Source organism: Protopterus annectens, chromosome 3.part1, assembly GCF_019279795.1.
Source record: "Protopterus annectens isolate FY-2018-M chromosome 3.part1, PAN1.0, whole genome shotgun sequence".
NCBI lineage: Eukaryota > Metazoa > Chordata > Ceratodontiformes > Protopteridae > Protopterus > Protopterus annectens.
The window spans coordinates 1728133483-1728160814 of NC_056732.1; the positions used below are offsets into that span (position 1 = coordinate 1728133483).

The 27332-nt window shown below is 41.7% G+C and overlaps 1 protein-coding gene across 1 annotated transcript in view; it reads left to right on the plus strand.

Moving 5' to 3' along the window:
• The window catches only part of LOC122797848 (zinc finger protein 2 homolog), a 152188-nt gene that overhangs the window by 105618 nt on the left and 19238 nt on the right, over nucleotides 1-27332 (plus strand). The window contains exon 3 of the mRNA XM_044066369.1: nucleotides 7123-7245. Coding sequence (XP_043922304.1) covers nucleotides 7123-7245 — 123 coding nt within the window. The remainder of the gene's footprint in view (nucleotides 1-7122; nucleotides 7246-27332) is intronic.

Here is a 27332-nt window from a genome sequence, read left to right on the forward strand (position 1 = left end):
AATGATAATCCCTATGCGGTATCTGTTTCCCACAAGAAATACAGTTATTCACTTTTTCTGACATCCGGTAAAACACTGAGGCAAGAAAAACAAAATATTCCCAACGGGTACTTAGCCAACTTGGATTCGGTCTGAAACTCCGAATTCGAAAAATTTCAGAACGCCGAACGGCACTTGCAACGCTGCTTCTGCATCGGACCATGCGGCAAAAAAGACTGAGGAAATGACGTCGGTCATGCGCTTTTGTACCCTGACGTCCTGATGTCAGTTTTAAGCGCCTTGACCGACGTCAGCCTAATACTTTTGTATTCGGGCCGACCGAGGACAGCGGACTACCCATATGTAAGGACTGCAGCAATGTGATATGAAGAACATCTAGTACCCTCTCAAGAGATAATATTCCTGGCTGCAAGCTTAAATACAACTGCCCAGATGGCTTATCTCATGCCAGACAAACAAAGGCAATTGACTTCTTACTTCAAAAGCATGGCAACAAAGACCCAGTTAGCTGCAAGAAAAATTCTGCAGGCTCTGGGCTACATGGCCTCCTGCATTCTGCTAATTCCATATGCAAGACTGCATATGAGGAAACTACAATGGTATCTAAAAAGTGTTTGGACTCAACATTGCCACAGCCTGGAATCATTAATTTCACTCATTCCCTGCCTGCAACTGGAGTTTCGATGGTGGGCACAGGCCTGTCACCACAACAAGGGACAAGCTATTCACTTTACCCACAGCCAGGCAAAAACTAACAACAGATGCGTCAGATTATGCCTGGGGGGCCCACATGGCAGGAAAATGTATTCAGGGCACATGGCCCCCAAGTCAAAGGCATCTTCACATCAATCAAAAAGAGATGCTAGTTGTACAAAATGCCCTGACAGCCTTCAAGGACCTTCTTCATCCAGGACAGCTGCTGATAAAGACGGACAACACCACAGTTATGTAGTACATAAACAAGCAGGGGGGCACACATTCTTACCCCCTCTGCAGACAAGCCATGATTTTGTGGAACACAGCATTGACCTACCAAGTACACCTGCAAGCACAATTCCTGCCAGGAAAAACAAATGCTCTGGCAGACGAACTAAGCAGAAACCTCATGGATCCTCATGAGTGGAAACTAGATCCACAAATCTTCAGCACGATAACAAGGAAATGGGGATGCCCAGACATAGATCTCTTTGCCTCCCCTCACAACTGCCAACTTCAGAGATTCTGCACAAGGATTTATCACAAACAAGCATGGAAAGTGGATGCCTTGTCATTCGGCTGGAACAACCTTACAGTATATGCCTTTCCTCCACTGCCTCTCCTCCCCAAGGTACTCCTAAAGGTCAGACAAGAGAAGCCACAAATGATACTAATTGCCCCAGATTGGCCACGCCAACACTGGTACCCAATCCTAAGGAGGTTGTCCCATGGCCAGCCTGGACATTGCCTCAAATTCTTTCTCATTTACTGACCCAACAAAACAATCAGATCCTGCACAGCCAACTCAGAACCCTAAATCTAGCTGCATGATGGATAGTGTAACCATTCAGAATACACCTCTCTCTAAAGCGGTTATGGATGTTATTTTGGAGGCCAGGAGGCCCAGCACCAGAAAATCTTATGCAGAAAAATGGTAGAGATTCCGTGCCTGGAACGAGGCACAAGGAATTGACACGCTTGTTCCAAATATACCTCAGATTTTACAATATCTAACGGAGATGCTGGACAAAGGCCTGTCCTTCTCATCAATTAAGATCCATGTCTCTGCCATTTCAGCTCATTACAATACAGACCCACCTATTTTTTCACATCCATTGCTTAGGCCGTTCCTCAGGGGGGCCAAAAATATAAGACCTCCAAGGAGAGCACCAATACCTGCATGGGACCTCAATTTTGTCTTGGAAAAACTCACACAGTCTCCTTTCGAGCCAGCCAATACAGCTGAGATAAAATTCTTATGATGGAAAACAGCTCTGCTCCTAGCAATAACTTCAGCAAGAAGAGTCTCAGAGTTACAGGCATTAATGGCTGTGGAACCTTTTATTATCTTCCATCTGGACAGGGTTTCTCTAAGGACAAACCCAACATTTATGCCTAAGGTAGTGTCCAGTGTGGCTCTTAACCAAACCATTCATTTGCCTACTTTTTTCCCAAACCCACAGAATAAAGGGGAGAGACTTCTGCATTCTTTGGACATGCACAGACAGCTACGCTTCTACTTGGACAAAACTAAAGCTTTCAGAAAGACTGAGCAACTTTTAGTGGCATATGCTGCAGGATCACAAGAAAAGGCTATCTCAAAGCAGACTATTTCAAAATGGATAGGACACTGCATTCGTTTCTGCTATTCACAAAATGGCAAGTCAGTGCCTAAGGGCATTAGACCACATTCTACCAGGGCAGCAGCCACCTCAGCAGCCTTCCTCAGAGGAGTACCAACCAAGGATATTTTGGAGGCTGCAACTTGGACTTCAGTGCACACTTTTACTAAGCACTACCACTTATCTCTTTACTCTAAATCCAGAGCAGGCTTTGCCACTGCAGTTCTGCAGGGCCTTATAGCCACTCCTAATTCTATTTAGACTCAGCCACCCAACCTCAGCTTTGGGATTCAACCCAAGTGTAATGACTGCAACAGTGAAACACGATGAACATAGTCCAATTGTGTACCTACCATAAATGTAGATGTTCGAGTGTATTCACTTTTGCAGTCCAGGTTACCCACCCACCATCGCCCTTTCTTTGCTGGGACTTATCTGTACTTCTCTATCCTATACAACCTGTGTGGTGTATTTGCTTGTAGATGAAGGTATTGTTTATTTTAGTGCATGCTTTTATAAGCAATGTTTTTTAGCCTACCCTTTTGGGGGCACCTGACATCTGGGGCAAGAAAAACTGAAGAAAATGGCGTCGGCTGCATCTTTTATACTCCTGGCGCACTGACGTCAGGGAAGAGGCGACAGCAACCGATGCCGGACCAGGACTTTGGAATTCAGGCTGACTGCAGGTAGCCTGCCAGCAGGATAACCCAAGTGTAATGACTGCAACAGTGAATACACTCCAACATCTACATTTATGGTAGGTACACAGCTGTACTTTCTGCAGGGCATCATAGCCGCTCCTAATGCTGTTTAGCTCCAGCCTCCCATCCATAGCTTTAGGACTCTACCCAAATGTAATGACTGCAACAGTGAAACACGAAGAACATAGTACAGTTGTGTACACTTACCATAAATGTAGATGTTAGAGTGTATTCACTGTTGCAGTCCAGGTTACCCACCCACCATCCCCCTATCTTCTGATGGAACCTATCTTTCCTTCTCTGATTTATACAACCTATGTGGTGTATTTGCTTGTAGATGAAGGTAAAGTTTATATTGGTGCATGTATTTATATATATATATATATATATATATATATATATATATATATATATATATATATATATAATTTGGACTACCCTTTTAGGGGGCATCTGACATCTAGGGCAAGAAAAACTAAAGAAAATGGCATCAGCCGCATCTTTTATACCCCTGACGACCTGATGTCAGGGAGGGGGTGACAGCGGCCGACCCAGGACTTTGGAATTCAGGCTGACTGAGGGCAACCTGCCAGCAGGATTACCCAATTGTAATGACTGCAACAGAGAATACACTCGAACATCTACATTTATGGTAAGTGTACACAACTGTACTTTCCTGAGGTAGCACAGCTGCTAACCCTGTTCCTGAGTAGCACAGCTGCTATCCATGTTCCTGCGGTAGCACAGCTGCTATCCATGTTCCTGAGGTAGCACAGCTGCTATCCCTGTTCCTGAGGTAGCACAGCTGCTATCCCTGTTCCTGAGATAGCACAGCTGCTAACCCTGTTCCTGAGATAGTACAGCTGCTAACCATGTTCCTGAGGTAGCACAGCTACTATCCCTATTCCTGAGGTAGCACAGCTGCTGTCCCTTTTCCTGAGATAGCCTTCTTCAAATGCATCAGTACACATAATAAAGGGTTTATTAAAGTCCGAGCCGAGTAGGACTGAATCAACACATAAGATACCTAAGGTGTTCAAAAGTTTAATCTGTTGCTACAGTGCACCTTTTCTGCATGGGAGTTTTACGTTTTGTAGCTCAGAAATGACATTAATTTCTCAGTAAAAATTTTTTTGGCTCTTACTTCTGGGCCTTACAGAATGTTATATCTATTTGCATAGTATGGATCAGTATCTCTGATACTCTCCTATTGTTTTCTATGTCACCTACCAGCCTAAGTACAGAAGATTCATCTTCTTTCCTTGGATTTAACACATTTATGTTTTATACCTGCTCTGATTGTCTTTTACTAGTTTCTCTTATTTTGTAGCTCAATTCATTCAGTTCATCGCCTCAAAGGGCCCTTATCACTTCACTATAAACTTATTTTCAGCAACAGGAGCTAATACTATTACTTTGTCCTTTCTTTTTAACTCTCTAGAATGTTTATTGTATTCCTTCATTTGTTGTGCCCTTTACATGTGTTCCCAAATTGCTGGCACATTTGTAGTCTATCTTGCAAGTTTGTAAGATTTGTTATCACACTTTGATTGGGATTTTCTGCTGTTTCCCTCAAGTCTCTTTTGCTGTGCCCAACAAACTACAGGATTGTCTGCCATGTATTAACAAAAGTGTATTAAATCCTATCGAACCTCGGGGCACCTCTCTTTCAACCATAAGAATTCCCATATTGTTATGTGGCCTCCTTTAGCATAGATTTCAGAGTCTTATTAAATTGCTCCACCGGACGATTTGTTTAAGAGTTTTACACTGAAGTTCTTAACTGTTTTAATTTAAAACACTGGTAATGCTGATGCATTGTACTGGGAAGACACAATATTTTCTAGTCTATATTTCTTTAGTAATCCTACCCTAGAGAAAAGTACAATAATTCTTGGCTTTGATTTAGCATCGTCTTTTTCAAAGTATAATGGTTCAGGAATGTTAGTGATATAGTCAGCAGTTGCTACTGTGTTTGTAGTGATTACTAGACATTACTAATGATGGACCTACAAGATTCATACCAACTGCTTCAAATGGAACTTCAGTAGTGGGTTTAGGATTCAGTGGATGTTTAAACCTGGGATGAGGTGCCGTATTTTGACTTTCCAAACAAGCAGCATAGACCTTGGTGTGTTTCATTAGACCAGTGTAATAGCTAAACTTCTAGATTTTTTGTTCATTATTAAATGTCCTTCCAAAATGTATGTGTGTACTCATTTCTTCACAAGTGTTCTAAAGTCAGTGTAGTACTTCATCTTTATTTACATTGTTTAGGAATTCATTCTTCAACTCAGAATATGGCTATGAGATGAGGCTATCCAGCTCATCTGGGCTCCTTCTCTTCTGTTTATATTTGCTCCAGTTCAGCTTCATGTATTATCCTTGCACTGTGGTTCTTAAAATATTAATTGTTTATTATTTATCTGCAAATCTTCAGAGTTAGGAACACTTTCATCAGCATACTGTCCTCACATAATGGGTACAGCCGCTTCACCCACAAATAAAAAGAGATATTTTCTGTCATTTCCCTCTTCTGTTCCCACTTTTTCAAAAGGCAGTTCATGTCAGTGTCTTTCTTCTCCTTTAAGTTCTGGCACTTCCTTTATGTTTACTTCAGCAATGGTCTGTTTCACAGTAGCCTTCTGTTAAGATTACAGAGGGGAAACCCAGGTCTGTGTTCAGGTTTGCTTTATTCTTTACTGAGATTGCCACTTGAAGTCTGTGTGTGTTTGTGTGTTTGTGTGTTTGTGTGTGTGTGTGTGTGTGTGTGTGTGTGTGTGTGTGTGTGTGTGTGTGTGTGTGTGTGTGTCTCTCTATCTCTGTTGCTACCTCAGTCTCCATCTCTGTTTTCATCCCCGTCTTCATTGCCATCTCTGTTTATCCCTCTGCCCACATGGGCACCCTTTTTTACTCTAATGACTGGAATATTCTAATAAGGCCCCATGTCTGGCACTACAGGTTCTTCCCTATATGCTTCTACACTGGTTTCAATTGTTAAGTGGAATTTTCTGGTAATACTCATTAATGGGTTTGTGTTAACATTCAGATTCTTGTTTCCGTTTCATCCAAATGCATTTGATTCTAGTTTGTGTTACAGTTTGTGTACCTGTCTATTTCTGTTTATCAGGACTGTGTATTTTCACCATTTTTCAAGCAGAAAACGGTCTGCTCAAGTGGGTAACTGCTGAGCCAGGGAAGTAGTTTAACAGTAAAACATGAAAAAAAGGAGAGAGGGAGGAAATAACGTACCTCGTGGACTTCTAAAGGTCTTATATGGTGGGTTTTTACCTAGACATGTCTACATAGGGGCTTTTTGTACTCATGATAAGATTGCAGAGATGAGTACCGATAATTAGTATGTTGGAGATATAAAATTTAAACCAAAGCTGATTGGAAATACATTACCTATGACTGTGTATTACTGGAAGAATTCCTGCAATTTTTTTCTTTTAAGCTTTGTAGTGAGAAATTTTCTGCTACCAATAATTTGATTTTATTTAGTGTTCCTGAGTGTCTCAACTTGAAAACAGACTAATACTACATAATACGAACTGGTCTAGCCATTGCAAGAATGTTTATCATAAGAAGTTGGAACAGAGCCTTTACTTCTCAATATGGTGAATTTCTTTTTCTGAAACAAGTAATTAAATCCATGGCCTAAATTATAATGTTTGATGGAGACTTTGGTCTCAAATTACAATTTACTGTGAGAGTTGACGATGAACTAGCTATTATATTTATTTCATTTTCCCATATCATGAGATAAGATGCATAAATAATGTATGCTGTCAGCACCAAATATCTCTGAATGTCAGTAATGGGAAGGAAGTTGGTGAAGAAATTACATAAAATGTAGAAATATTTGCTTAAATGGAATATTGTGGTTATGTTCATATCAGTAAGGTAAGCACAGATAATAACATGTAAGAATATGAAAAGTAGCTACAGATGGAACCAGTCTTTTTACATGGTTCTTCATGAAATGATGCAATGTTTAACTTTGTCCATCAACTCTCTATAAAAAAGTAACTGTAAACATAATGCAGGCTTCCAGAAGGCATGTTTTCTAACTGTGCAATTTCTGTTGATCTTATTTGCAGGGTATCAAATCCCAGTGGAGCATCTTTGGGTGTACATTAAGAATGATGACACTGTCCTATCTGCTGCCAGTGAAGGAGGCATAGCAGTGCAGGAAATGCAGCTTCCTGATACCAGTATCAGCAGTAAGTACAGGATAATGTTTTGAGTTTTTCCCTCCCATAGTTGCATCTAAACTAATAGTGTGAATAAGGAATAATATGATGTGTGTCTATTAGAGATGGGCACATCAGTCTTCCAAGAACCTGAAAGCATCCCAACTTGATTCATTACAGTGGTCCCAAAAAACAAGACCATTTGTGAATAAGTCCAACTGTCACATAAGGATCCTGCTTGCAGTTTTATAAACTTTCTTCTGAAGCCTTTTAAATCAGGGTGGGAAGGAATTTGATAATCATACTGTTGAATCAGTGCTGAAAGGTGGGGGAGGGGTGAGCAGCAGGAGAATGACAGCTTGTTAAAAAAGAACATCTGAGACACCCTGAAGGGTTGGGGGTCAGTAAATGAACACTATACAGTATTGTATGGTGCTGAAAGCTAAAGGTGAACAGTACTGCCGGACGTAGAGAGGTACTGAACTCTTCATAGTAAACTGTTTTGAGCCCATTTTTAGTAAACAGAACTAGAAGGTGTAGTATCATAATGTTGGGTAGATAACCCCTCTCCTCATCAGTCTGTATAGATAGTGCTCCACTTCAAAGAAAAAGTGTAGTCGGAGACCTAGGAAGTTGGGTTGATAATTCCCTCTCTTTCCACTATTGCATGAAAATAGTTGTCAAGAAATATTTATTTATCACAAGTAATTACTAAAAGAATATCATCATGGTCAAAAGAGGTCATCACTTCCTTGTACTCAGCATTCGTCAGGCCATTTATCAAGTACAACGCCCCCTTACAGATGTCTCTTACTAAATGAGATCATAGGATCTTTGTTGCAAGGCAAGTGAGCTGTGAGACCATTTCCACCTTGCCAGTAGTTATATTTAGTCCTTACGTCTGCTTTCAAAAAAGGCCAAGCCAGTCACACCAGGGGGTGAATTTATGATTTCTTGGATAACCAATACCTTATAACCCTGTAAGCAAGTCATGGGTATCCCCTGTGGATTCCGTATGTAATAAAGTGTAGTATAAATCCGACATTCTTTCTTTGTATTTCAGATCTTTTAGGCCCCTGATCTTTTCAGTTACAAACTTCTATCACTTTTCCAATAGTCTTTGTACCCTGTCAAACTTTCCCAGTAAATGAATGCAATCAGCAATTAATTAATATTTATAAATGTTGTATGATATTTTCTGAGACATGAAAGGAGTTCTGTAGATGCTGTGAAGTGATAGCTGATCTTTAGTGTGATTTGATTCTCTATAAGCTCCAGTTGAGGAGCTATAGGTATGTGTCTCATTGTAATTTGGTCTGTAACAAATATGGTTATATGATCATAGTTTCCAGGAGATCTGAAGGAGTGGTACTCATAAAACCCAGGTTATGGAATGTTCTGAGCATTTAAACTAGGTTTCTGTAAAACAGACATGGCTGTGCTTTAAATCAAGGGGGGCCACAAGGTCCAGTAGTTTGTTATTTCCACTTTTAACATTAAGTAAATCCTGTTATGCTCCAGTGATTGATTTGTTTTGGACGTTTGGCTGGGAGGACCATCAGCTTTACCTTGTCTAAAAATGGCACAATGGGGGCTGCAAAATCTTTTGCCTGTATGCTGAAGCTTTGGAAGGAAAGGTGCAAAATGTCCTTGGCAAAGCAGGTATGGTTATCAGGGATCTCATGCCATGCTGACACATACTGTCTTTATTCACTTGTTTAAAGCCAGTCATGTTTTCATTATACCTTGGCATCATTTTTGGTGATGGAAGGATTCCACTGAGTACGAGGGTCTGTCTTGCATTTTTGACATGCATGAAGAGCTCTTTCATGTCTTTCTCTCTCTCTCTCTCTCTCTCTTTATTTATATATATATATATATATATATATATATATATATATATATATATATATATATATATATAGGTTCACTTTATAACATCGAAATACTGAAATGTCGAATTTCAGTATCTCGACGCTATAAAGTCAAATGTTTGAAATAGCGAACGTTCATAATTGCGAATTTCACATATGTCGAATTCGCGGTTATGAAGTTGCGCTACGTAATGTCCGGATTTGTGTTTTGGTTGTGTGCCGTGTGGATGTAGGTGTTATGTCAGGTAAGTGAGTGTTTTTGTAAGGGTTTTGAGTGGGAGTTAGAGTGTGTGTGAGGGATTGGAGAATGTGCGTGTGTGAGTGAGCTTTTGTGTTGTGTTTGTGCGATCTCGGAGTTAGTATATATAAGTAGGGGGGGTGTTGGGTTGTGTGTGTGAGTTGTGTATGTGTGTTTTTTTGTTTATGTTGTGATGTGGGTGTTGTGTTGTATGTTTAGTGTAGTGTGTGTGGGTGTTGTGTTGTATGTTTAGTGTAGTGTGTGTGGTATTTTCGGTTATGTGGTTTCGCGGTTTTTGTTTGTCGGTGTTTTGTGGATTCAGTTTTATAGTCTCGAGATACTGAAATTCGATATTTCAGCATTTCAAGGTTATAAAGTGAATCCATATATATATATATATATATATATATATATATATATATATATATATATATATATATATATGGGTCTATGTTTTGATCAAAATTTTGCTATCTCAAATAAGACGTTTATATCACATTATCGAAAGATTTAAATAGCGAACGCTATTTCATCAGCCGCAAAACATCTAAACATGAAAATATCGAACATTCAGAACAGCGAATTTTTTCCCATGGAAAAAATTTGCTGCTCTGAAACACATGCACACAACACAAGCACATCAAACAAACAGCAACCACACACATACACTTAAATTCCTACATCTAACGCTACACTAAACTAAACATACACGACTATCTACCCACTTACCTTAATCCAAACCCTAACACTAAGGTCCGTCACTATCGCACATTCACCTAACCTGTGCCCTAACCCTAACTCACTTAAACCACCCCTAACCCTAAAGTCTGTCACTATCGCACACACACCTAACTCACTTAACCCGCCCCTAATCCTAACCTACAAACAATTGCACACTTACCTGAACCCAACCCATAACTTTCCACCACAATGCTAAGAATAGCGAAGCCACAGAAACGGCCAACCAAATTCTTTCCTGAGGAAAGAATTCGCTGTTCTGCAGCTTCGCTATTCTTAGTGTTCTCTGAATAGTGTTCGATATCAGAACATTCAAAATTTTAATACTTCAGTGTTCTGATATAGACCCCAAATAAGAACCATCGAGACACATTAAAGCGAAAGTGCACTACATCGAAAGTGCACTTTCGCTAAAGCCGGTTCTCTGAACTAGAAAAAAAAACAAAAAAAAACTATTTTAAACAGTATTTTGCAGAAGCGGCTGTGCCCCCACCCCCCCTACTTAAATATACTAACTCCAAGATTGCACTACAGTGGGAAAAATATATATTTCCTTATCCCCATATAATGTGCTTCGGAGAACTGGCTTTTGCAAAAGTCCACTTTTGATTTAGTGCACTTTCACTTAAATGGAGTTGATCTTCTGGTTGTCGAGAAAGTGTGTTTTTAACACAGACCGATATAGATATAGATATACATCTTTATCTATAGATACATAATATATATCTATATAGATATATGCAAATATCTTTATAGATATATATCTATGTATCTCTCTCTTTTGATATATATATATATATATATATATATATATATATATATATATATATATATATATATATATATATATATATATATATATATATATATATAATATGGGTTACCTTTAAAATGTCGACAGCCCACTACATCGAGTTCCACTTCTCTGACATGGCAGAACATCAACAAATGAAGAGCCGTAGTTTCCCACATGGTAAGTTACTTTTTGGCCATCCATAATTCAAAAAATGCCATTAAACTGACTACATAAATGTGAGGGGCTACACCCCCACACCCCCCTACATGGGGGACTTTGCCCCCCCACACCCTCAACTTAATATTCCAACTCCAAGAACGCACTACCGCGGGGGTACGGGGCAAAGTTTGGGCGGATGGCAAAACGGTAACTTACCGTGTGGGAAACGTCAGCTCTTCATTTGTCAATGTTCTGCCATGTCGGAGAAGTGGAATTCGATATAGTGGGCTGTCGACATTCTAAAGGTAACCCATATAGCTGAAGTAGATAACTTCATTTGATCATCAACCTGTGGGTTTCGGATCCGATGTGGATCCGAGCCGGCAGCTTCCCAAGCTAAAGATCCGAGCTCCAAGCTCCTCCCCCTTACCCATACTACACTCCAACCTCCTTCCAATCCTCAGAGCTCATTTGCCGTGGCTTTGCCAAGACGTAATCTCTGAGCTCCAGGCAGGTAGAGTGGGATTTTTTTTAACTTACATTAGCTGTGTGCTGTGTGTCTTACATTAGCTGTGCGCTGTGTGTGTGTGTGTGTGTGTGTGTGTGTGTGTGTGTGTGTGTGTGTGTGTGTGTGTGTGTGTGCATGTGCGTTTGGCTAGTTAGCCTTGACTAGTTGTAGGCGGCTATGTCAGATTCTCTTAGGACCTTTTCTAAATGCACAGAGTGTGGGTGTGGCCATAAGCTGTCACCGGCCGATGGTCTCACACTGTGCGTGGTGTGTTTTAGGGGTTCCCCACCTTACTTCGGGCTGCAAGATCTGTGCAGCTTTCAACTCTCGGCTGTGGCTGTACAAGCTTCTGGTCCTCCTCCCCTGTCTAGGACTCCTACTCCCACTTCAAAACAGGGCGATAGAGAGGCCAGGAAGGAGAAGCACAAAGAGAAAGACAGGGAAAGAGCGAGAGAGAGAGATGAGGAGAGGGGTCACAAGAGACCAGCGGACTCGGATCCATCGGCCCCACCTGCTAAAGTGGTCTCCATGCCTGAAAAAGTTCCTAGGCCGTCTTCCCCTCTGCTCCGTTCTCCAAGATTCTCCCTGGAGCCGGAGGAGGAGACTCGGCCTGCTTCGAGGTCGTCCTTGCATCGGCCCTCCCGGCCGGTGTCAGTGGTGTCCTCCAGATCCACGAGAAGCCTCTCTGAAGCTGACATGGACTGGTGATGAGAAGGTTCTTGCAGACTCAGTTGCAGATGGAAGTGTTGCTGGCTTCCTCTCCTGCCAATTTGGGGAGTTGGGCTCCAATGTTCGCCCTGATAGCTCCTTCTTCCGATCCATCCCCGGGTTTCGGAGTCCCTGGATCTGAGGAGCCCCAAAGTCAGGGGGTCAGTGCTGATGGTTCCTCCAACCTCGACACCGGCCATGCCCTCAAGTCTGTCAGATCTGAGCTCTCAGAGCCGAGATCTGGGCATCGGATCTGAGGCGATGAGTGTGTCATCGGCTCTGTTGTGGTTGGGGCATACCATCCCTCTGGGTCTGGCTGTTTGGGCTCTGCTCCAATCCCCTCATCGGATCTGAGGGGCACTGCTACTTGTTCCACCAGTTTCAGGGAAGCCAGTTCCCCTTCTGCCTTCGGTGTTGTGGAGAGGGTACTCTCAGGAGGATCGAGACCCCTCACTCTTTCCTTGGATTCCACCCCTGCTTCCTCACAGTTGAGTATGTCTTCTGTCATCTAGTCCTCCCACGGACAGCCTGTGTCTGATATGCCCCAGATGGTTCCCCTTGAGGAATACAAAACTGTTTGTGAGTACTCCCCGGAGAGTCCCCCCAAGGAGGTCCCTCGCAAATGCCAGTGCAAGAGGAGGCACATGGACTCCCCCGAGTCCCTCACTGAGGATACCGACTTGGAGGAATGGGAAGGCTCCCCCAGATTGCCCCCCGGAGACGTCTCCTTCGGAGATGTAATGGAAATTCTCTGCCAGAGGGGAGGCTGGTCCACCCAAAAGCCTTCCTCGGACGAGTCGGTATTTCTGGAGGCATTTGACCAGGCCCATCTACTTCTTGGGTGTCCCCCCCGGCTGATCCTCTGGTGGACCTCATTACCACCAGAGCTTGGAAGGAACCAGACACTGCAGAGCCAATACCAAAACAGTCAGATCAAGCATTGAACCATCCTACTGACAAGCCTGCATGGAGTAAGGGTTCCCCAGTTTAATGCCATGGTGGTGGTAGCGGCCACCAAAAAGGAACTGGCCCAGAAAATTGTCTTGGTCCATCCTCTGGACAAGGAGTATAGGGCAGTGGATCATCTTGGAAAGCAGACCTATGCTTCAGCTACCTTTGCCATAAGGGCGCAGAACTAGATGGCCCACGTAATTAGACTTCAGCGTGACCTTGTGAAAGAGTATGCAGAGTCTCCCCCGGAGTCCATTTCAGCCGAGGATAAATGTTCATTCTTGGCTCATATGGCCACTGTTAAGTCAGTTACTAATACGTCCATGCGTTTTACTCTCTCAAGACACCAAGGGAGCTGCTAGGGCGGCCGTGGCTGGTATTGCCATGAGGCGTCATACCTGGCTCCAGTTTTGTGATTTTTCTGAACCTTTCAAAGTGTCCTTCAGGAATGCCTCTTTTGATGGTTCAACCCTGTTCGGGAAGACCATCCGAGACATGCTAGTCCAGAGTGACAAGGACGGGAAGACGCTGTCAGCTGTTGGGATCTGCTTCTCTAACCCTCAAAGATCCTTTTCCAGGAACCAGTGAGGGCAGAAGACATTGTGGTTCCGGAAGTCTCAGCATTTCTGGAATGCTCCGGACTCCTTTTCCCCTAGAGGCAGAGGGGTCAAGGTGGACGCTGGCCCAGAGGCAGAGGGGGACCAAAGAACTTCGGGTCACAGGAACCTTTTTTGGATCAACCTGCGCAGCAGCCCTGAGGGGTTGCCCGACTGCTCCACTCTAGAGGCAGTTGCAGAGCGTGTTTCGAAGCATCTAACTCAATGAGAGTCCATAACATCAGACCGCTGGGTGCTTCGAATAATATCCAGAGGTTATTCCATTCCCTTCATAAACAGTCCCGTAACAACAAGGCGCCTCCTGGATGTCCCACCCATTCAGAGAGGCGGCAGCTTTGGAAATAGAAAAGCTGCTAGGCAAAAGTGCAATCCAGATGGTTCCCCCAGACCAGTCCAGATTAGGCATCTATTCCAGGTTCTTTTTGGTACCAAAAAAGACGAGGGACTTGAGGCAGATTCTCGACCTCTCCATGATAAACCTGTCCATTGCCAAGGAGAGGTTCTGGGTGGTCATATTACAATCCATCCTGCCGTTTTTGCAGGAGGAAGACTGGATGTGCTCAGTAGACCTCAAGGATGCATGCTACCATATCCTGATGGACAGGCGATCCAGGAGGTTTCTCCATTTTTGGCTAGAAGTCGGTCACTACCAGTTCAGGGTCCTACCCTTCGGTCTCACCATAGCCTCCCAGGGTGTTTACCAAGGTCATGGCAGTTGCAACAGCCCACCTGAGGCTTCAGGGCATTCAGGTCTTCCCGTACCTGGACAATTGGCTCCTCACCGCCCCCACCAGGCATCAACTTATGCAAGCCAGAAATTCCTTCCTTCAGTTATCAAACGTACTGGGTATTACAATAAACCTTACAAAGTCGTCTCTTCAGCCTTTTCAGATTCTGGACTTCATAGGGGCAAGAATAGATTCTCTTCAGGCCAGGATATTTTTGACCCCAGACAGACTTAGGAACCTGACCCTTCATGTCTTGGCACTTCTTCAGACTTCTTCACCCCCAGCAGAGTTAGTCCTGAGAGCCTTAGGGTTCATGGCAGCATTTATAAATCTGGTTCCTTGTGCACATTTGCATATGAGAGTGTTACAGTGGACATTGCAAATTCAGTGGTCTCTGTTATACCAGCCCCTAGACTTTCCGATTCCTGTAAGCAAGGTCTGCAAAGCTTCTCTCATGTGGTGGCTTTAATCCTAGGATCTGTGAGAAGGACGCCCCTTTGTTACGCCTCTGCCCCAAGCCACGGTGACCACGGACGCTTCCCATCTAGGGCGGGGGGCAGGGCATTGCTCGGGCAGGACTGTCCAAGGCACGTGGACTTCAAACGAGACCATTCTGCATATCAGTGTTCTGGAGATGAGAGCAGTCCTTTTAGTGTTGCAGGCCCTTCATGCTTCACTTTCTCTGGGAACCATTGTGATTCACTCAAACAATATGTCAATGGTCTGGTATATCAACAAACAGGGGGGAGCCAGCACCTACCCACTTTGTTGAGAGGCCATGAGAGTGTGGGAATGGGCGATCTCCACCAACCATTTTCTGATAGCAACGCACATCCCAGGTCGGTCCAACATTTTGGCGGACAAACTGAGCAGGACTATCCTTTTGCCTTACGAGTGGTCTGTAAACCCTTATGTAGCGGAACAGATTTTCCTCAAGTGGGCTCAGCCTTGCTGCGATCTCTTCACATTACCGTCCAATGTGAAGTGCAGCAAATTTTTCGGTTGGATTCCCCTGTGGGGGGGGACCCCCAGAGATGCTCTTGTCCATGCTTGGCCACCTGGTCTTCTTTATGTGTACCCCCTGATTCCTCTCATGACAAAATTCTTACAGAAAGCTTGGCAGCTGGGGAGCAAGATTATCCTCATAGCCCCGTTCTGGCCTCATCAGATTTGGTTTCCTTGCCTACGATCTCATCTAGTAGCTCTGCCCTGGATATTAGATCCCATTCCGGATCTCATTTGTCATCCCTCGGGAATTCCTCCCCCAAATCTGGACAGCCTCAAGCTTACTGCTTGGTTGCTCCAGTACCATTAATTGCCAGGGCTCCCGGTCTCTCTTCCTCCATTAAGTCCATTCTGGTGGTGGCACACAAGTCCTCTACCAGGAAGGTGTACCTTAGTAAATGGAAGCGTTTTTCCATTTGGGCTTCTCAGAGAAATTTGGATCCCTTTACTGCTCCTATTCCAGCGGTATTAGATTTTTTTTGTCTCAAATTTTCCAGCAGGGGGCCAGCTCTTCCACAGTGAAAGTCCAGCTGACGGCTATATCCCATTTCCATGTAGGAGAAAATTCAGGTTTTCTAACTGCTGCCAGAATTTGTAAGAACTTTATCAAAGGTACTTTTTTACTGAGACCTCCTGTTAAGCATCCTTCTCCTCCGTGGGATTTGACTTTGGTTCTTCAAGCTTTAGTGGCACCTCCATTCGAACCCGCAGCATCAGTTGATTTGAAATTCTTGTCATGGAAGACTGCTTTCCTGGTGGCTATCACTTCGGCCAGAAGAGTGTCGGAGCTTCTAGCCCTATGTACAAAACCCCCGTACTTAGTCTTTCATAAGGATAGGGTGTCTCTCAAGACTAACCCTTCTTTCCTTTTTAAAGTCGCTTTGGAGTCAAACATTAATCGGTATTAATCTCCCAGTATTCTTCCCTAACTTTCAGAATAAAGGGGAATATAAACATTTGCTGGACGTGCACAGACAGTTATGCTTTTACTTGCATAGGTCTAAACCCTTCCATAAGTCTGATCAGCTTTTTGTTTCCTTTGCTAAATTCTTTTTGGGGAAACCAGTTTCAAAGGTGACTCTTGCTAGATGGATCTCACTTTGTATTTTACAGGCATACAAGGAACATTGTTACCAGAACCAGACAGGGTTCATGCTCACTCTACTCATTCTATGGCTACTTCTGCTGCATTTTGGTCCAGAGATCCCTGGATGACATTTATTCAGCAGCTACTTGGGTTTCCTCTCACACTTTTATTACTTATTATAAGCTGGACATGCAATCTAGAGGAAGGTCTTCTTTTGGTTCTGCTCTGCTCCGGAATATTCTTCCATAAGGGCCTCCCAAGGTCTTTGGCAGCTAGGGACTCTTTCCCACAGGTTGATGATCAAATGAAGTTAACTACTTCAGATAAAGAAGTTATGTATTCACCATAAAGTTAAATCTGAGTAGTTAGACTTCATTTGTCAGCAACCTTCCCTCCCTCCTTCCCCCTGACCTTGGTGGTTTATATCTGTTTTTGGGCTCAGTGCCCTGGGTCTGGTGAGCCTACTTTATGTATTCTGGTCATGTTATGTCTCTTGGGTTGATATGTGTCATGCTGTGGGTGGCAAACTCTATCTGAGGATTGGAAGGAGGTTGCAGTGTAGTATGGGTAAGGGAGAGGAGCTTGGAGCTCGGATCTTAGCTTGGGAAGCTGCTGGCTCAGATCCGTATTGGATCCAAAACCCACAGGTTGCTAACAAATGAAATCTAACTAGTCAGATGGAACGTTATGGTGAGCACATAACCTCTTTATATATATATATATATATATATATATATATATATATATATATATATATATATATATATATATATATATATATATATATGTGTGTGTGTGTAATTATTTAATTATTCTTCATCTCTGTCCATGTCCGTCAGGGTTCTGTACCATAGTAGTTTACTTCAATATGGGCCATGATCATGTTGTACTCATATTTGTTTGGTTTAAGGGTCCTAAAGACCCCTTTAATTTCAACAGTCTTGATTTCTGAGAGGCAGTACACTGTCACACATTTAGTTTTGCCTTATGAGTGCAGAGTTTATCTGCCTAACTGTGCAATCACCTCTCAGTAATACATTTCTACATTTGTCTGAAGATTGCTTTGGTGTAATTGGTCTAAGATGTGCGGTTTCCTGGGAAGCTTCAGTTGTTTTGTCACTAATCAGTATTACAGTACTTATTTTACACTGGGCCTTCTACGTTGCAACTTGGGCAATGATTTTTCTAGTGCCTCATTGTGTGATAATGTAGTATGGGTATGTGCAGAGTGTGGTGTAGGTGAGTGATGCTCACAGGATGGGTTGGTTTGTGAGAGTGTGGCTTCAAATCTGTCTAAGTACTTGCATCTGTACCAAATAGTGACAAGTTAAGGAAATGGTAATTTATTAGCAGATAAATTTTCTACATACTTCTCCACCAGTCATTCAAACAGCCTTCCTCCCAAAAAAAACCCTGTGATCACCTATGAACAAATTTTAACTCAGACATAAAATAATTCTAGCTCTGTGGGGTCAGGCATTATGCCAGAGTGTTTCCTAGCCATTATGAAATACTGTGTTAAAATTACTCCTAAATCTGGTCAAGTGGCTTCATGTTAGGGGCACAGAGAACTGTTGTGGTCATTGTTTTTCATAAATTTCACTCCATCACTGATCCCAACAACTATAAGCCAATACAAGCTAGTTAGCAAGACAGTGGAATATCACTTTTTTGGCCTTATAAACAGTGACATTGTCAGCTTAAAATCCCTTAATGCAAATGCATTTGAGGTTTGTAAATGTCGATCAAGTTCACTTAACCTAGTAAACTTGTCTGAAAAAATATCACATAAGTTTTGGACAACGGCAAAGTTGTGCAAAAAGCATTTGCTGATGACTGTAAACTTAAAGCTATCATTAACACACCTGAGGACTCCCACATCCTTAAATAGGGACTGATATGCACAAGCACTTGGTGCAAATTCACACACTTGTGCTAAATGGAAATAAGTGCAGTGTTGAGACATTTGTGAAACTGATACCTCGGTATCTTCTACACAGCATGCACACCCCTCAGAATTGATCCTCTTCTGAAGACTTGGGCACTTCCATTTACAGTTGACTTTCCTTCAATCTACATTCTCTGTGGTCGTTAGAAAATCCTTCTATGTAGCCCAACTGATTACCAAGATATTATCCCTAGAGTGATATCTTCATAGGTTATCATCCCTCTCTTCTCCTCCTCCTTTATCTACGTAGCTCAACTGATTACCAAGATATCCTCTAGAGTGATATCTTCATAGGTTATCATCCCTCTCTTCTCCTCCTATTTTATCTATGTAGCCCAACTGATTACCAAGATATTATCCTCTAGAGTGATATCTTCATAGGTTATCATCCCTCTCTTCTCCTCCTCCTGTATCTATGTAGCCCAACTGATTACCAAGATATTATCCTCTAGAGTGATATCTTCATAGGTCATCATCTCTCTCTTCTCCTCCTCCTGTATCTACGTAGCCCACTTGATTACCAAGATATTATCCTCTAGAGTGATATCTTCACAGGTCATCATCCCTCTCTTCTCCTCCTCCTGTATCTACGTAGTCCACCTGATTACCACTATATTATCCTCTAGAGTGATATCTTCATAGGTTATCATCCCTCTCTTCTCCTCCTCCTTTATCTACGTACCCAACTGATTACCAAGATATTATCACTAGAGTGATATCGTCATAGGTTATCATCCCTCTCTTCACCTCCTCCTGTATCTACGTAGCCCAACTGATTACAAAGATATTATCCTCTAGAGTGATATCTTCATAGGTTATCATCCCTCTCTTCTCTTCCTCCTGTATCTACGTAGCCCAACTGATTACCAAGATATTATCCTCTAGAGTGATATCTTCATAGGTCATCATCCCTCTCTTCTCCTCCTCCTTTATCTACGTAGCCCAACTGATTACCAAGATATTATCCTCTAGAGTGATATATTAAAAGGTTATCATCCCTCTCTTCTCCTCCTGTATCTATGTAGCCCAACTGATTACTAAGATATTATCTTCTAGAGTGATATCTTCATAGGTTATCATCCCTCTCTTCTCCTCCTCCTTTATCAGAAGTTTTTTTTTTTTAAACTAAAGTATGAGCACCATTTCAGTCTGTCCAGGCAGGGTATAAACTGTAGCAACTGTTTGCTACATTTGTAGAAAGTAGCTTGCTAAAGTTTACAAGAAGACCTTTTTTTTTTTTTACTTGTGGGAAATGTGTGGAAAGAGGATCGGAGACAGAGTACAGAAATGGGACCACCTGAATGTTTAACGAAGAAAGGTGTGTTGTGCCTCTGGCCACCTGCTTGGTGTGTCACCAGTAGACAGAACAGTAGCAGTATTTTTTTCTGCACTTCAGTGAAAGTGCTGGGTGGCATGGATCTAACTGTCATAAGCCAATGGCTACAATTTTACAATTTATTTATTTTTTTTGCTCTTCAATTGAAGACCTGAGAGGATGGGTGCTAATTTGATGTACCAGCCTAGGGCACTGTTGGAGCCAGCTACGCTTCTACTTAGGATGACCCCTCAAACCAATATGGAAAACAAGTGATCCTGCATGGTTAGGTTTCACATGATCAACCCAGATCACCTACCCAGTAATAACTTATGCAATGGTGAATTAGTGTTACTTTTCTCTAGGATAGTTATTCTGAAAGAAATCCTCATAGATCACGGAGCTCCATTTATGTCTAGGGTAATGCTTCAGGTTTGCCAGTAGTTTTAAAGTAAAGGAACTTAAAAACTTCAGTGTACTACCTTCAAACTGATGAGGTAGTGTAGCAGTTTAATTAAACCTTTAAGAAACTCATAGAACAAGAAAGTAATAACTGGAATCAGGTACTTCCCTATCTCTTTTTAACTTAAGAAAAATTTTCCAAGCTTTGATATGTTCTACCCTGTCTGAGATACTTTCTGGTATACATGATCAAGACCCGATGGACGTAGAAAAGCAACTTAGGAAGGTGAGTAAACTTGCAAAGGAGATTAAAATTGTTATGCCATTATTCGAGTAAAATATGCAACAGGTACAAGCAATGCAAGAGGGTATACAATAAACATGCCAGAAGTGAAGTATTAAACAAGAGAGACAGTGTTAGCTTTTGCTCTGTTTGCTAAAAATAAATTCCTAAAAAAAAATAGCAAGAATCCTTTGAGATCATAAAAAAATGAAACTAAATACAAAACCAAGACAAACTAGAAAGAAAGAAAAATCAAAGCAGATGTATCTCATAAATTAACTGTGGTGGGAAGTTGAAGCTTCTATAGTCGGTCTGTGACCTGGCATAGAATTCCCTGATGCCATACTATTGCTGTTTATCCCTGCTGCTTAACTAGGTAGAACATTGTCTAAGGCCTGGATGAAAGAAGAAAACAACTTTGGAAATAGTTTTCTTTCCCGAGATACTTGGTAGGAAAAAATGTAATGCAGTGCCACATTGAAACTGTCATGGGAGAACTAAACCCTGAAATTGTATAGGATTGTATAGGATACCCCAATTCCAAAGATGCACTTTAAAGAGCTGAAAACAAAGCTAGAAGTACGAGCATTGAAACGGCCATGCGAGAAGGAAACCCTGAAATTGTATAGGATACCCCAATTCCAACGATGCACTTTAAAGAACTGAAAACAAAGCCAGAAGTAGGAGCTATTGAGGAGCTCCACTTTGAATGGGACAGACTGTGTTAGCCCCTATGCTGAATATCTGCATGACATCTTGAAGTGATTTCTGATATACGAGTGCCACATCCAAAGCTGATTCTTATCCAACAGTCATAGTGGATGATTTCATAGACAGACTGGGCAAGTCAAGGTTTTTGACCATCCTAGATTTAATGCATGGATACTGTCAGGATCCCTTCATCCCTGAAGTCAAAGAAGAAGACATTCTTTATCCCTAGAGGTCTGTTTCATTATATTGTCTTACCATGTGTTATTCAGGTAGCTCCTGACACTGTTTAAAGGTTCAAGGATGACATTCTGATGCATCAAACAAGGTAGACAACTGCATACCTGTATGACCATTGTAGATTATTCAAATAAAAAAAGACTGATATTTGTCCCAAATGCACACAACACTTAATTATTTAAGTCAGGCAGGACCTACAGTTACTGCTGCCATAATTAAGGTTTTTGTGACAGAAGCCAGACACCCAGGGTATATAATTGGAAGAAGAGAAATTAAACCCCTAACAGACACAACAGAAGCTGTAAACAATGGTCTATACCAGGTACCAACTGGCAAGAGAACGCATTCTTATAACCTGTATCTTTCTATACAAAATATGTACCCAAATTTGCTATATATGTTGGACCTTTTACAAACCTTACAAAGGTAGAGCACTTATCCATATAAAGCACATAAAGCAGACTGTCTCACCAAATGAGGCCTCTAATCATCTAAAAGCTGTCCTATGTTCAGAGCCTAAGTTGCCGTTGCCTTAACTAAATACTGTGTTGTGTATACTGATGTATCAGAAATAGGGTTAAGATTAACACGGTATTTTAGTTTAATTAATTGATCTGATTGTAATGGATGTCTTTGTAAATACTTTAGTTGTTTTGTTGAATATTATAATAATACCTATTTTTAATTATTTGTATAAAATTGTTATGATATTTCTCTTATATGTTAAAACAATAAACTTGTTTTGAAAAAGAAATAGGGTTAAGAACACTGTCCTCTCTAATTGTGGTGTGGCTTTTGTCAAATGATGATGTTGTTATATGCTACTCTGCCCTTTAAAGTGTTAGAAAATGGGGGTCTGTCAGAGAGAGAGGTACCATCAGAAGGGGTCTCTTCCTCCTGGCTATGGAAGAATTAACCTCCCAGATGAGAGGAGTGCTGGAGGCTCCCTCTAAGAGGGATGGCTCCCATTATTCATTTTTATTTACAGATTGTGTACTGCTCAACGTATTTTCAGTCCTGAGTGAATGTTACCGGTGTTTTTAGAACTTTTGGGGAGTTTGCAGAACTCTGATGCAATCTCTGTAAGTCTGTAATTATGTACAAGTGGGAGAACAAGGCATAAGTAATTGCCTTGTGCAGACCTTCCCTTCATGTTACAATTGACAGTTATGTAATTGCAGTGGTATCCAATGTGTGTATGGATTAGTTTCCACAATGAATAAGTTCAACGATCGATCACTGGTAAAGACAGTGCTGTTCAGACAATGATACTTCCATACATTTTATATGTGGACACAATTTCCCACTTGCACTATGGGAATCTGAAAGATGAATTTCTAACTCAGTTGACTGACTCCCTAGGTGTTTCTGGGTGGGGTAGTTATTCTACATAGTGCTAGTTAATCCCTAGTATTTCAGCTCCATCATTTGCTCAAGATCAGCTAGGAGTTATATAAGGAGAATGTTGAGAGAGAGTATATGATGAAAGGGAAGTTTTAATGCTTGCCTCCAGCATGATTGTTGCAGTTATATGAGGAAGAATTACTAATGGTGGTTATGTCTTGGGGTATAGGACCAACAGACATGATACAGCATCATCCAGAGATTGTTTACTCCTGTTGGTAAGGAACAAAGAGGATTTGGAAGTGAAAGGGGGTTTGGAGCTTGGTGCAAACAGCACCTTCCCCAGGAAAGTCCATAAAGAGTTTCAAAATGTTATGTAAGGAACACAACTTACCCCATGTCAGTACTTTGCATACTGTGAAATCATTGTTGTAAATGAACTGGACAATTTTTTTTCATCAATTGGGTGATATTTTCAACTCTTATAAAGCAAGAGGTGTGCCATATAGTCCACCATTGACAGCATTTGTTGGACAGTTAATAAAAAACCTCCAACCCTCAAAACTGCTGCTTTGCTTTAGGATGACCACAGCAGGAATCAAGCCTAAAATCTTTCAATCTAAAGCCAGATACCGTATCCTTTAGGCTGTAAGTTCCTGACTGTGCACGGATGAAAGCTTTGTGTATCCATTCTTTCAATAAATACTTCTTGTGGATAATCTACTGTGGCTTTTACTTTTGGATATCTGCAGTTTATTCTCCAGCTCTGTTTGTGCCTGCTTTTTACTGTTTGTGGTTTTTTGGTGCTTTTTATTTGTCTGTTTCACTTGTATTGGATGCTTTTTCCAGAGAAGTGGTAGTCTCTGGGAAATGTATCTATCTCTCCAGCAGGACCTGTTTATGTCAGAAGCTAGATTAAGATCCATGGAGCAAGTGACTCTTGTGCAGTTTGATTTAGTAATCTGTAACATTTCCATCAGGGCTGGGTCAGAGACTGCCCTGTAGTGCAAGTATAGGTCACCCCTTAGCAACATACAGGAGACAAAATGCAGTGACAGGGCTTTCAGTCTTTCTTCTTAAGACTTTTTTTGTATTTTGCAATTTCTTGGTGAAAAACCTCTGTGGTCTGTCCAATTGTTGCAGGTGTCTGGTGAGGTACATGGAAAAGGGAGCAGTGCACTCGATTACTGGTCTGTTGAGGGCCAGGTATAATAGAATTATAACATTCTTTGATCTAGATGTAATGCCTTTACTTATAAGATGTGCCACATAGAAGGATGTCCTTACCACTATAGATACATGCTGGTCAAATTTCTGATTGCCGTCAACCTGAGTACCCAGATCGCATACCACTGTGTCTACCCTTATGGTGCTGCTGTCTGTAATGTAATTAGTAGGGATGTCAGCTTTCTCAAAGGGAATAATAATGCATTTTTTGCATTTAGCTTTAATCCATGGCTTTGGGCACAAATCATTTGTGTGAGTTAACCATGTCTACAATATATAAACATTGGTGGGGGGACTCTCCGTGATCACTACCACTTTGCAAGCATTAGTGAATGTAGTCAGCCACAGACCATCCAGTTTGCCTGGACTTCCTGAGAAGTAAATTCCAGGCAGTAAGGGTCCCAGTACAGAACCCTGTGGTATGCCACTGGTGAATGGTCTATTGCTGGTGGTGAAGTCACTCCCTTTGACAGTATGTGTATTGTCAGTGAGCTAGTTAGATAACCATTTGGTAATACAGGGATTGATTCCCAATTGGGAGAGTTCCTGAGTGGTAGATTGTGTGAAATTCCTTGACTAGGTCAAGATAGGTAGCATGCACTGTCTTTCCCTCATCCAGGGCCTCGATGACTTTCTCGAAGAAGCTGATTCTATAAACTGCTTAAGTGATTATACAAGGCATTGGTGTACACCTCTGCATATGAGTCCATGTTATCTGCATTTGAGGTAGCTTTGAAATTATAGTACCGTCACTTAGTAGGAGGTAATTTTGAATTAGAAAAATTTTTAAGCCTTTTTGAGTTTGACAGGGGTCTCTGGTCTTATAATTACATTGAACAAGACTGATTTATGATTTGATCTTACCAAGGAAGACCTCACACAGAGGAAGGCAGTACTCTCCCATGTTCGTGAGTACTATGTCCAAGGACATTTGAGCCTCCTGTGAGTGTGCGGACTAACTGTTCCAGAGCATTTGCATTGACAAAGTCCAAGAACATCTGAGCAAGCATGTTTGTGGTCATGTATATTTCCCAGTCAATTGTAGGATAATTAAGATCACCCATGAGTAAGGTGTTGGGTTGTAGGGAAAGTAACTCCAGTTAGACCAGGTATGCAGTATGTTTTTCCTGTTTCATGGCTGTCTGAGAGTAATTGGAAAATTTAAGGTGTAATTTTTGATCATGATATAGTAGGTACTAACCACAGTTTGTCTTTTCAGAATAGCCAGAATATTAAAAGAATTTTAGATGCTGGGGACCTATAGCTAGCTGTAATTGGTAGGGGGCTTTGCCTGTACTTAATTAGACATGGAGTAGCTCAAAAGAGTCATACTTTTCCTGCAGTCTGGCAGTATACCTATCCTTAATGAAGATGGATAAACCTCATCCTTTGTTTCTTGTATGTTCAGTTTGTGGTCTGAGTGTATGGAAGGCATTGTAGCCGTGCACGGCTGGGGCACTTTCCATTCATTTGAACCATGTCTTGGTGACTGCACAGATGTCAGCATCTTTCAAAGTGAGGAGTACTTCCAGGGAGTGCAGTTTCCTGTTTAGACTCCTAGCATTAAGCAGCAGTACCTTGAGTTTATCTACAGAGGATTTTGTTATGTTGGGAGGTTGGTTATTTTGATACTACCTAAAAAAGCACAATAGGGGTGGCTAATGCCTTTACCAGTATCTGAAAGCCTAGAACAGACTGGGGCAGACCACGACCATGTCTTCCTAGGCTGACAAAGTAGATCCCCTTGGACTGACACCAGAAGCTAAGCTAATTGTTAGTCAGTCATTGTTTGTACTGTAGCATCATCCTTGGACAAGGTTGAATGCTGCTTAAAGTTAGGCTTATACCCACCCATTCCACATAATTTGAGAGCTCAGTCCTGTCTCTCCTCATATAGTCCAGTGAGGTACGTCTCAAGTCAATAACCCCCACGTAGACTATGATGGAGTCATAGATCTGTGGGTTTAGTGACTTGATAGATCCTGGCAACTGACAGCCAGCTAACTGTAACCCACTCCTTATCCAACCTGGTGAGGGAAATATCCATGTATCTCACAATGGAGTCACCTATGATCACTACATATGTTTTTTGGTGTTGCACATTATGGGCATATTAGCTGAGATACTGGTGTGTCTGTGTGTTAAGTGTTGTTGTTTTTTGCAGTGTTATATGTGTAAGTGGTTTCCGTTTTATAGGCCTTTGATCTTTTGGTAAGTTCCCACTGAGTACATCCGCTTATGTGGGTATATGTGTCCTGTCCTTTTTTAGTGTGGGAAGTGTGTGTGCACTGACAATGTGTTTGACATTCAATTTATCCTTCTATGAGAGTTGTATCTCCAGTTGGATAGTGTAACTACATCTGTCACATAAAGCATCTGTTTGTATCAAGGGTAAGTAGTTTTCAGTATACATGAGACAATTACTACATTGTCTCAAGATGTTATGTCTGTCAGGATTGCCAGAGAGATGATGGGAAACTTCCTGTCCATGATAGCAGGCTCTTACTGTATATTTTATCAGGGAAGGGAATGGCTTAGTTTGACAGGACTGCACTGTGCTGACACCTTCATAATGTAGAATAGCTGGTTTGGAGCCCAATTGTAACAAGACCACAAAACATATGTACAAAACAACCCAACAACTAACGGATACAATGTAATACAGTGCAGTTGGTGCAGTTAACCATTTAAAGCAGCAGCAGACAATACAGTTTTTTTTAAACTGCTAAAATACAGTCATGGGATATGAGAGAAGTGCAAAAAGATACTTAGAGCCCTTTTGTTTGCATCCCAGCTCAGAAAGTCCAGGTTAACACCTACCGTCACTAGATGAATAATCCCAGTCCTAATGTAAAAGGACAGTAAAGGAGTGTCTGGAATGTAATGCTACTACAAACAAACTTAAAATAAACAAAATGCTACTACACACAACTTAAAGATACGAATACAGCAGTGTACTTTAAACAGATTATAAAAGTGTGATTATCAATAAAAGTCATTGCTTTGTGTAAATGAGTTAAGAGGTACTCAGTTGTATAGAATTTATAAAGGCACTAAAACAAAATAAGTTGATTAGTAAGCCCTTCAGCCAGTAACACTACATGCAGAAGTCTCAAGTGTTTCCCCAACCTGAACAGGCAAGGGTATTTCACAGTGCACTAGATGGAAGATCCACTAATTGCTTGATGCAAAAATAAGTGCTTGCTTATTCTTCTTTCCACTTTTAGGGGTCACCACAGCG